Raw genomic sequence first — 11016 nt, forward strand, 5'->3', positions numbered from 1 at the left:
CCAGATTTCCCATGGGCACGTCCTCACGATCGATTTACTCAATATATTAAGTTAATGGGAATGTCTGAATATTCGTAATATTTTAATGACTCATAATTTTAGGGTTTGAAATTAATCTTCACCATCACAAAATACACAATTATTTAGAGTGAGATTAAGTAAAACAATTTTTTTTATTTACTAGTTTATTTTAATTAATGTTTTTTTTAATTATATCAACTAAAACTTAAATTACATCAACTAAATTATTATTATATTTATTGTTCTCAACTAAAAAAAAATATCCAGAGCTAACTTTTACATACCTGGGATATTTACAAAGAGGCTGAATTATTTTTTAGAGTGTACCGTCACAAATATTTCATCCCGACATTGGGGTTCGAACATCGCTCCATCACTCTCTCATGGTCTAAACTTGATTACGGTAGGAGAATGTGTTATTTAAGTTAACTATTGGCCAAGATTTTTAAAATAAATTTTGTTGAGACACAATGTATACAATAAATATGGCAGTTTTTGTGTAATGTACATTGCATATTACGTCGTTTATAATGATAATGTGTAATAATAATGTTAATGAGTATCAGTTGATATATCAACATCAGTATCAGTTGATATCGGAAGCATAAATGAAGTGCTGGACATTATCAATATATCACATATTGGTAAGTGAGACAATATTGAGCATCTCTGGATCAATGCAATAATTGCCGTTGAATGATATTTGAGGCAAATGGCGGCCACACCAGATGTACCTCTGCATAGTTTATATCCTTCACCGTAATAATCAGTCAATTTATTTGTGTCCAGCTATAATATAACCTTCAAAGTAAAATGGCATCATTGAAGTTAGTGTTTTCTCTGTACTTGTACAAGTTCTGTGTACATTTATCTGGCAGACTTTAGAGTGCATGTAAGGACGCTGCTGTGCCAATACAAAGGCACAAGTAAACAGAAATGGATATGCAACTTTTCCCACTCTCACAGCCCAACCCATAACCTTAGGTTTACTAACACTACTTTGGAAGCAACTGCAAAGACAATGACCCTCAGGCAATAAGATCAACATCTACATTCCTGAATCTGAGCCTGAATAAACTACAAAACTAGCAACTTCACGACTGGACCAAAATCTGTTATCATTGAACACAATTAATACCCCCAGATGTTAAAAGTTACAGTATGAATACATTCTGGATCCAAACTCATCCAAGATGGTCTGATGTCATATGAAAGTTTTAGCTGCAGGACTTTTGAAAAAAGTCTTGAATATCAGTGACAACATATCTTGACGATGATGATGATAAGATGGTCCTTTATATTTCAGGCTAAGGATGGAAAAAAAGGTCTTAAGGCTAAAGCTCAGGTCTAAATTATGTACCACGGGTTACCTCCATGGAGAGAACACAAACCACACACAAGCAACACTGGCATACAATTAAATGCCGTGGGTGACAATTGATAGTAAAACTACACATTAGAAACTTGTTTAACCTGTACAACCAGAAATAACAAGAAACAAAGTATACAAAAGGGAGGTAGACCATTACATTACAACATATCGCATGATAGTCCATGATCCTTGAACATAAACATAACTACCTCTTGTAGCATGTGACTTGGAGAGTGAGCTTGGACATTGTAGCATACTCTGTCTACAGAGTACTCTGTCTGTACTCTAGTACTGTCTAGTACAGCAATGGTGGTTGGTGTATTTGGTACCTGGGCCTTCGGTGGGGAAGTGACCAGACAGAATTTTTTTTGGTAGGCAATGTGAGGGAATTTATGTTGTGTATTATATACGTATATATATATATATATATGTATGTGTATATATATATATATATATACACATACATATTTTTACATATGTATATATATATATATGCAAAAAATATGTGTGTGTGTGTGTGTGTATATATATATAAAAATACATAAAAAAATAAATACAAAAAATACATACATACATAAAAAATGTATATTATATATATATGTATATATATAATAAATATGTATGCGTGTACATTATATATATATATATATATAAAATTATATATTATGGATGGAATATAATATATATATAATATATATATACACATACATATTTTATGTATGTATGTTTTTTTGTATTTATTTTCTGTATTTTTTATATATATACGTACATACACACACACACATATTTTTATGTACATATATATATATATAAAATATATATACATAATAATATAAATATATATAATATATAAAATAAACTGCTGATAAACTGTTGACCTTGTTAGCTTCCTTTGTTGCAAATGAACAATGAGCAACTAAAGTGACATGGAGAGTGGTCAGGAACCTGTAACGAATTGATGTGTTGAGATACTTTTATTGCAATTGTTGATCCGAAATTATTGAGAATCCTTCAGAAAAGGCTTAAGAAACATGACAAATTGCCAGGTGGCAACAGGTGTAGCTCGCCACTCCGTCAGGAACACAGAAAAGGAACGTGATAATACACTTAAAGACAATTTATATGAGGTTTTACCTACAATTTAGGTTTTGTGGCTCCAATTGGGTTTAAATTTGGTGGAAATGGGCCCAAATGTTATTTTTGCCGACCCTGGAGTTAAGAGAATGACTGTAGCAAAGAAGACAAAATAATGACGCAAACTTAAATTGAGGTTTGGCCTTTTAAAAAATTCCATTCATTTTTATTCATATTGATGTAACATGTTCATACTATAAGAAACAACATACACATAACGTTTATGCTACCAAAGGTTTGCGAAAAGGTTTCCAACTTCCAATACCTGTTTCTCTGTACTCGTCTTTATTTCCACAGGCGCCCATATCGGCCTACTGTATAGTTCTTACACTCTTTATGACATGACATCAAGTGTACCTTCAATAAATGCATGCAGTGCACCATTTGTACCATATACAGTGGAACCTTGGTTAGCATCCGCCCCGGTTAGCATGCGTTCCGGTTAACATCCGATCGATCATCAATGCTCCGATTAGGGTTTATGATGCTCATTTTGATACTGATACCGATATTCCATGAGTACACCGTGTATATCTCAATGTTAGAAGAATCTATGTTCTTTTTAATTTAAGATAGCTGAAAAAAAATTGCCAAAATTTTGATAAGGAAGGTCAGAAACACTATTGAACAATCAAGAAAAAACATGTACCAAACTACAAGGGTTGCATATCCTATAATGTGATTGCATTAATACAGGTTTTAATAATGAGTGTGTCTATACTGCTGATGTTTACAATAAAATGAAAGTTAGCAAGTATACAGCTCTATTTACATTCTGCATGTAAAATTAATAATTACTCTCAATAAAATGTGTTTGTTGGTGTCTGGAACGGATTAATTAGATTTACATGGTTTCTTAATGGAAAAATCGATACAGATTTTGTACGTTTCAGCTTCCGTTGGCCCTTTTGAAAAAGGTTAATGTTCCACTATGGTATTACAATTGAAGACAAAAAAACAGTTCAAGTTTTTTTTGATTTCTTTCCAACACGTCCGTCTATTATATTGATAAATGACAATGTATTATCAAGAAGTTTGCCAACTTCTCCAGTGCATTTCTATCCCACACCCACTCAAACTAACACACGCTTTGATTTCACAGGCATATCTTTGTCTTTTAAAAATCCATTTCACACAAGGAGGGAGAGGAACAACACATCCAGCTCAGTACTTAAAGTACATTAATAACAGGTGCCACTTTAGTTTGAGTCATGCAACACAAAGCTGTTGTGTAATTAAAGGAAATATTGTCACAGAAGGCATGCATTCACAGCTCCAGTTGTCGTTGCATTGAATTAATGTAAATAGCTTACACATGCACACAACAACAGGTTTTGTCAGCTACATGATTGTGTAAGGGGGTTTTAAACATGAAACAGATGCACAATATTTACTCAACATTAGTATACTCCTGGAAAGATGAGACATCTTTGAAATAATTCTAAGAATTATGCAGTTTGATTTTACTCGGACTCTATAATCACCACATATGTAATTTGGGTGACATTTAGAAAGTAATCCTAACTGTTTATTATAACAATATGTAAAACCGAAGCTGCAAAGTTTCATTTTTTCAGTGTTTTCGGTGTCACTTTACAATAAAGTACACAAAAATACAGTAGTTAGTGAGGAACTAATGAAGAACTAACGATGAACTAATGACTAAAGCATATATCTCATCTCATTTCATATTATCTACATACTGTATTGTATATAACTCTGGGAAAAACTGTTGATTTTTGTTAATACTTGGGTTGTTTATATTGTTTATTTTTCTATATTGTGTATTTTGTACTGCTTAACTGACTCTGTACTCTTGCTGCTGTGCAATACAAATGTCCCCACTGAGGGACGAATAAAGGCATATCTTAATCTTAATCTTGCAAATTTACAGTATTAATGAAGAATTAATGAAGAGCTAATGAATAGTGGTTAGGCTTAAGTAGGATCGTTCCTCATTAACTACTGTCATTTTGTGTACCTTATTGCAAAGTGTATGTCTACTGCTGTTTAACGTTCAGCATGTAAAGGGATGTGCGTGAGAATAAAGTTGTTAACTTTTAGTACGTTGGAAATGTTTCAGCCAGAGCAACCCACAAAATGTTTGTCATGCTGGGCTTCAAACGACTTCAGACATTTGCATGAGGCACTTCCACATCGCTAAGGTACAACCCACTTATGAGTTGTTTTTTTTTTTTTTTTGCGTGAAATTTTATGGCTTTTCTGTTGTACCGAAAGAAAAATGCGCAAAGTGATATTGCACTGCAGCTTTTTTTTGTTTAACATGGCTGCTTTAGTACCTGCTCTGAAGACAAAGCAAGCAGGGGAGAGGTTTACCTCAGGCTCTAAGCAGCCGGAGCATTTAAGTGTGTGGGCGTTGGAGAAGTCCCAACGGTATAATTTGTGTTAAATGTCAGGAAGCAAAGTGGAGCTTCACCTGACAGTTTTTTTTTTCTAAAGAAAAGAACAAGTATATTTCTACATATAAATACACATACAAATATTCAAAGGACAAATAACAGCAGGTGAACCATGCTTGGGTTTCTCCACAAATGTGGAGAGACAGTAAGAGGAAGACGCCGCACTCTTTTTTTTATCTTTATAATCTTTTTGAAGATTTAGTCAGAAGGCATCTTTGCTCCTCTTCCTCATCCTCTGTTTCTTCATCCCCGGTTTGGGGAACAGAGGTCAGCAGTTGGGTGTCGGCATGGACTTCCTCATCGTCTGACTGGATCACAGGCGTTTCGGCCCCAACCCCGCTAGTATCGCTTGAGCCTGATGATGTTGAGGACATGCGTGATTTCGACTCATTTTGCCGTTGCAAAGTCGGACACGCCCTGTAGACCACCTCGGCTTCTTCATCCACTTCATCTTCATCTTCGTCCTCCGCTTCTGTAAACAGAAGGCGCTCAAAATGCGTGTTCTTGTCTGGTTTTGTTTTTCTTTTGGTAACCTTCATTATTCAGTGGCCCCCGTGAACTGAGATGACAGCGAAAACACAAACGTATCTGCTCAACATCTTCTTTCCCTGCATGCAAAACTCATTTGTTTAAAAGGCTTGTTTTGAATAATTACAATTACAATAATTACATTAATATAACTATCATAAACCTGTGGTTTTGCCACAAAAATGTTCTGCGTCTTAAAACGATGGTTCTCAATTGCCGTGGCGACTTGTGGGACCCACCATTACTTCTTAAAGACAAGCAGACACACAAACTGTAGACATTTTTTTATCTAAAATATCTTATATTTAATGGAAAGACTTTAAATTGCACTTGAAATTTAAAGGGGGCCTGTTATGCTCATTTTCGGCCCTTTGTATTGAGTTGTGGACTCCTACAGAGTAGCTACACACAATAACCCGCACAGAAAGCTTTCTAGATCTTCCAGAATCTGCACCTATTACAGCCGTATTTTAATTTATTCGATCACTCAAGCCAGAAAATTGCACTCTTAAAAATTGATTTCCGTCTCAATGTAAGGGATTCATATTTATAAAAAAAAAAATAAAATGAACCTGGTTGTGGGGATGGACCTATTATGCTCATTTTCGGCCCTTTGTATTGAGTTGTGGACTCCTATAGAGTAGCAACACACAATAACCCACACAGAAAGCTTTCTAGATCTTTCAGAATCTGCACCTACTACAGCCGTATTTTAATTTATTTGATCACTCAAGCCAGAAAATTGCACTCAAAATTGATTTCCGTCTCAATGTAAGCAATTTATATTTATAAAAAAGATAAAATGAACCTGGTTGTGGGGATGCAAGTACTCCCTCATCTGCTCCTGAACCTGAGTTGAGAAACACATCGAGGGCGTCTTGGTCAGAGATGTCCATCAGGTCCATCTGCTCCAGCACGTCCACGTTCACTTCCATAGATGAGATACTTCCCATCGGGGCTGCATACACAAATTGGGCTATGAGTGATTGTGTACATTGTGATTTTTATCTACTGTATTTAAGCTGCAATATTGGTCTGTAAATTGTCCTATTAGGGCAGTGTCAGTGTCGCCACTGTCACTCACGTTTCCTGCTGTCTATCTGCAGGTGAGTTGAAGGCAGGTAGTTATCCACATCATGTTGGTAGACATCTTCAAAAAAGCGTTGTCTCTCCCTCAGCTTCAGATGCTGGGCAGAATTGTTGTCCAATACTCGCTGGGAATTGTCTGTCTCGGCTGAACAATAGGAACAAGTTTAATTTCAGCTTATTTCCTAGAAGTTCCTAAAGTTGGATATAATTCTAATTACTGAGTGTTCAATGAAAGTACTTCTAAAGAATGAGACAATACTTCAATGGTAGCCTATCTATGTGTCAATCTTGTGAGTAACAGTTGCATCTCACCCCGGTTCACTTAGGTTTCCTTGTGACCTTGAAGAGTCTAAGTGGTATAGAAAAAGGATGGCTGGATAAACTCCTTGTATTACTGTGACACCTAGTGGTAACTGTCAGATGTCAGTTCTAATGAATGAGCAGATGAAAACAGCTCTTCTAATATGGCTGTCTGTGTTCTGTGTCCCTCCATCATTTTGTAGGGCTATTTAATGGTAATGGTAATGGTTTTATTTCATTTGAACATGCATCAGATTACAATTGAATGCATCACATAATCAGTTCACAGTTCCACATGTCCAAAAGGAGTAGGAAGAAGCAAATCTTATTAAATCCTACCCCTCCATCTGGTACTTTTACAATCAGTAACTGTTACATTTGTTCACTTCCTGCTTTCCATAATACAGTTCAAGGTTTTTTTTTTGTTTTTTAATAATGCACTTCGTACCGAAGTACAAGGTGATATGACCATCCAATGACATAATGGGTACCATAGTAAGTGTCAATATAGTGATATATATAGCACACCATGACTGGTTCAAGACTCTTCATCCTTGTATTTAGCAAACATCAACTGCTTGTATTGTTTCTTGAATTGGCTCATCGTTGTGCATTGTTTGAGGTCCTTACTCAATCCATTCCATAGTTTGATTCCACATACTGAAATGCTATGGCTTTTTAACGTAGTCCTAGCATATAAGTGTTTTAATTTAGTTCTTCCCTGAGATCATATTTCTCCTCTCTTGTAGAGAAGTATTGGATGACATTTTTAGGTAATTGGTTATTTTTAGCCTTATGCATTATTTTAGCTGTTTGAAGATGAACTATATCAGCAAGTTGAAGTATTTGTGATTTTAGAAATAAGGAGTTAGTATGTTCTCTGTAGGCGGCATTATGAATTATCCTTACTACCCAAGGAGATGTTAATGTACATAATAATTCAATTGATGTATACAATAGAAATATAGGTGGAGGTGGGTGTTTCCGTATAGTCTCGTATTTTCATGTAGCAGACATGTAATCTTGGTGGCATATTTGTTATGTTTATCGAATGATTGATGAGCAAATCTTTAGTTTTTTTGTTGTGAGGCAATTATTTCATGAGTATTTTCGAGTTCCAACAATATTTTGACTTTAGTTTAGTATAAATTTTGCTTGATACTCACTGCAAACAGGAGTATCCACTTCTGTTCGATGAGAAACAAGTTTATTTTTTTCCTTCATGAACGACTATCTTAGAAATAACCTCACCGACATCCCTTTTTGAATGATTTCCATATGTGAGGTCAGCGCATGATGCAGCATTTTCGCTTTGACTTTACATGACTTTTAACTTCAAATACGCTTTTTTGAGCCTGTGGTGACAGCAACCTGACTTATTTATTATTATTTAATATTTCTGATCATTACAAAAAACATCTCAATTAAGGAGTTTGATGCAAAACGTAATCAGGTGTTTGATTCCAGGTTCCTCAGTAGGTGCATTTTTAACACTACAATTTACTACAAAGATATTAGTATCAGAGTATCAACTGAGTGGAAGATCCCTTCTTAAATTCAATGACACTTGTGATCTGTGATAAAAACCAATGGCTTCTATCCAGAAACTCCTTCTCTGTCCAAGCACACACTGACTCATAATAACCTAAGGCTTGCTCTTATGTAATGCTGGTACAGTCCTTCAGCTGTGCATCCCTACAGTATATTGCAGTGCAAGACCTACTGCCTGGGCAGCCTCTACACGCATGCAGAAATACGACAAATACTTTTTTTTTAACGTCAGTGCTGCACCACATTATGCAACCTGAGCGGTGCGTCGATGTCACAACAATGTAAATGTGGTGTCAGTGATTGGAAGTAAATGCTACAGTGGGTCTGCAGGACTCAGATAACCCTCATTCAGGGTAATACAACAATTTAATGCTAGATTAAAGACTCTCCTTTTTTTCCTCGTTTGCCAAATGTGCTCATTCATGCCTGTTTTATGATTATGTTGTCAGCGATTTCTAATGCAAAGGAATGTGGCTCAAGATGTAAACCTCTTGCACAAGGGATTATGTTTGATTCCAGGGGCTTACCTCTGTGCCTCATCCACTACTTTAATAAGTCACTCTGACATTATGTCTCTGCATTCCAGTTGTTCCCCCCCTATTGGTTTCATCCTACTGTCTGTGGCTGTACTCTCTGTGATGACAACATTCAGCTACATGCGTCATTGGCTGCTGTGTGTCGTTTTAATGGCGCAGTCATAGATCAAGAGACCGGGAAGCCAAGAACAAATGTTGCTATTGAAGCAACCAGTCACATGGTATGGCTTTCAATCCCCTTGTGACAAGGGGAAAGAAATCCCATGATTGCCTGCTGAAGTGAGTATTGATGTAAGAAAGAGAGAAAGTACTTGCACTGCATGAGCAGTCACATCTGACAACCCATATATCTCCAACAACCTGCAGCTTGTATTTTTCCCTCGGGGGTTTTAGTGATGGTGTGACCCAGCTCTCAGCAGCATCTCATCATATTTAGGTATTACTGCTATTAGCCAATCACTCACCTCTGTTGGTCGTGCAGCCACAGCAGTCCATCAAGCCTAAATCATTTATGTGTGAGATCACTGCACCACAGCGAGCTCACCCGCCATGCTACCCCACACCACTTTTGCACCCCACGCTCCTAGCTGTAAACACACTGTTTGTTAATGATGCTGGTTGCTCCCGATACCCACGTCCTGCAGGAATTTCCACAACCACCAAGCACCATATTCACTGTCACATTGAACAGTGAATAACTAAGTAACAGTAATCAATGTACCTCCCTCTCGCTGTCTCTTTGTCTCAATGCCCAGGCCAGAACCCCACCAGCTCTGATTGAATCTTCAACCACGTGTGATCACATTGTGTATTCCCAGGCCACTTCCATCCATACACCCAAAGCCATTAGGGCTCTTAACTCGGGCATACGTGCAATGATGACCTCCAGTATCCCCCCCACTGCTCCTTATTTGGATCTGTCAAAAAAAGGCCTCCACTGAAGTCACATGTCGTGCTCACGACTGTGCATTAATTATCATGCACCAACTTACGAATCATATTTTGTTGACATTTTAACAGTGGTCATACCTTGCAGTCATATTCCAGGCCGTCATTTGGACACCAAATTGGTATCAATGTTGCTCTATTTGAAAGATAAATTTGCTTGCCTGGTTTGTTTATTTGACATTCTTGTGGCTGTTGAAATAAGAACACTTACATTTGGGACAGGAGAGAATATTATGTAAGAACCATGCAGTCCCTAATATACACAATGGAGCAAAGTGCAGAAGACATTCAAAGAGATTATTAGTGCTGGTATCAGGCACAAGAAAACCTTCATACCCTGATTAATTTTTTGCATTAAAAAGTCTACAAAATATGAGTGTGTTACTTACATGCCAGACGTTTGTTGTGGTTGGTTGACCCTGTAGATGACATGATCAAGTAATGGTGTGGGACAGATTGTCAAGGCTGCAGCACAGGATGCTGGTGCAAGTCAAGCATGTCATCTAGTCATTGCATCTCTTCAATTTGGCACCACTAGGATCCAGCATGTTGCTCTGCTCTGCCCTTTTTTGCTGCCCGTCCCTGACTCCCTCTCCCCTTTTGTGATCACCCTGGTCGGTTCTTTCTAGGTTTCCCTGTCACTGCTTCACACTTGCATCCTCACTGCCTCTCTCGCTCACTCTCTGGAGCACACACACACAAACACATACTCGCCTTAGCTTGGTCTGTCAGATGAACTCAGCAGGGTTACTGGGAGCTGTGCAGCTTCGGGAAAGGCTGAGTGATAGTAGGAATTGTGGCCTGTACCAACTGGGAACAACAGGAGGGGTCGCAGGATCAGGAGCCTTTTTTAACATTTTTTAAAACATGACATTCTTACACTGCAAATCATATTTAGATTCTACTAAATCTTTATAAAATTATGTCTAAAATTATTTTTTCTGAGTAAGGCTGAGCCCATCCGACTTTTTTACATCTTATACAATACCAAAATTGCAGCCTTGCATATCGTCCAACAAATCATACACACTTTTATTGTCTTAAATTCCCGTCTTTAAGCTGCCCCGACTAAATTTAGAGGAAAAATTAGACTTGCACATATACGTATAAGCCGTAC

At 37.1% G+C, this 11016-nt stretch overlaps 1 protein-coding gene across 1 annotated transcript; it reads right to left on the minus strand.

Moving 5' to 3' along the window:
• Positions 1-4710: 4710 nt before the first annotated feature.
• LOC131104733 (dysbindin-like) lies at positions 4711-10701 on the minus strand. Its single transcript, XM_058052231.2, has 4 exons — positions 10289-10701; positions 6560-6709; positions 6284-6433; positions 4711-5419 (listed from the first exon to the last, which is right to left on the minus strand). The coding sequence occupies exons 1-4, from the start codon at positions 10329-10331 to the stop codon at positions 5127-5129; spliced, it is 636 nt and encodes a 211-aa protein (XP_057908214.2). The 5' UTR covers positions 10332-10701; the 3' UTR covers positions 4711-5126.
• Between the last annotated feature and the right edge of the window lie 315 nt (positions 10702-11016).

This window comes from Doryrhamphus excisus, linkage group LG15 (assembly GCF_037039965.1).
Source record: "Doryrhamphus excisus strain RoL-2023G ecotype Guam linkage group LG15, RoL_Dexc_Guam_v1.1, whole genome shotgun sequence".
Lineage (NCBI taxonomy): Eukaryota > Metazoa > Chordata > Actinopteri > Syngnathiformes > Syngnathidae > Doryrhamphus > Doryrhamphus excisus.

Bases quoted from the DNA above. Each gene is read 5' to 3' on its own strand.
- LOC131104733 (XM_058052231.2), bottom strand. From the start codon at position 10,331: ATGTCATCTACAGGGTCAACCAACCACAACAAACGTCTGGCAT. The intron at 6,710-10,288 runs GTAAGTAACACA...CCTATTGTTCAG, and splicing joins CCACAACAAACGTCTGGCAT to CCGAGACAGACAATTCCCAG. The intron at 6,434-6,559 runs GTGAGTGACAGT...TTGTGTATGCAG, and splicing joins GCAGATAGACAGCAGGAAAC to CCCCGATGGGAAGTATCTCA.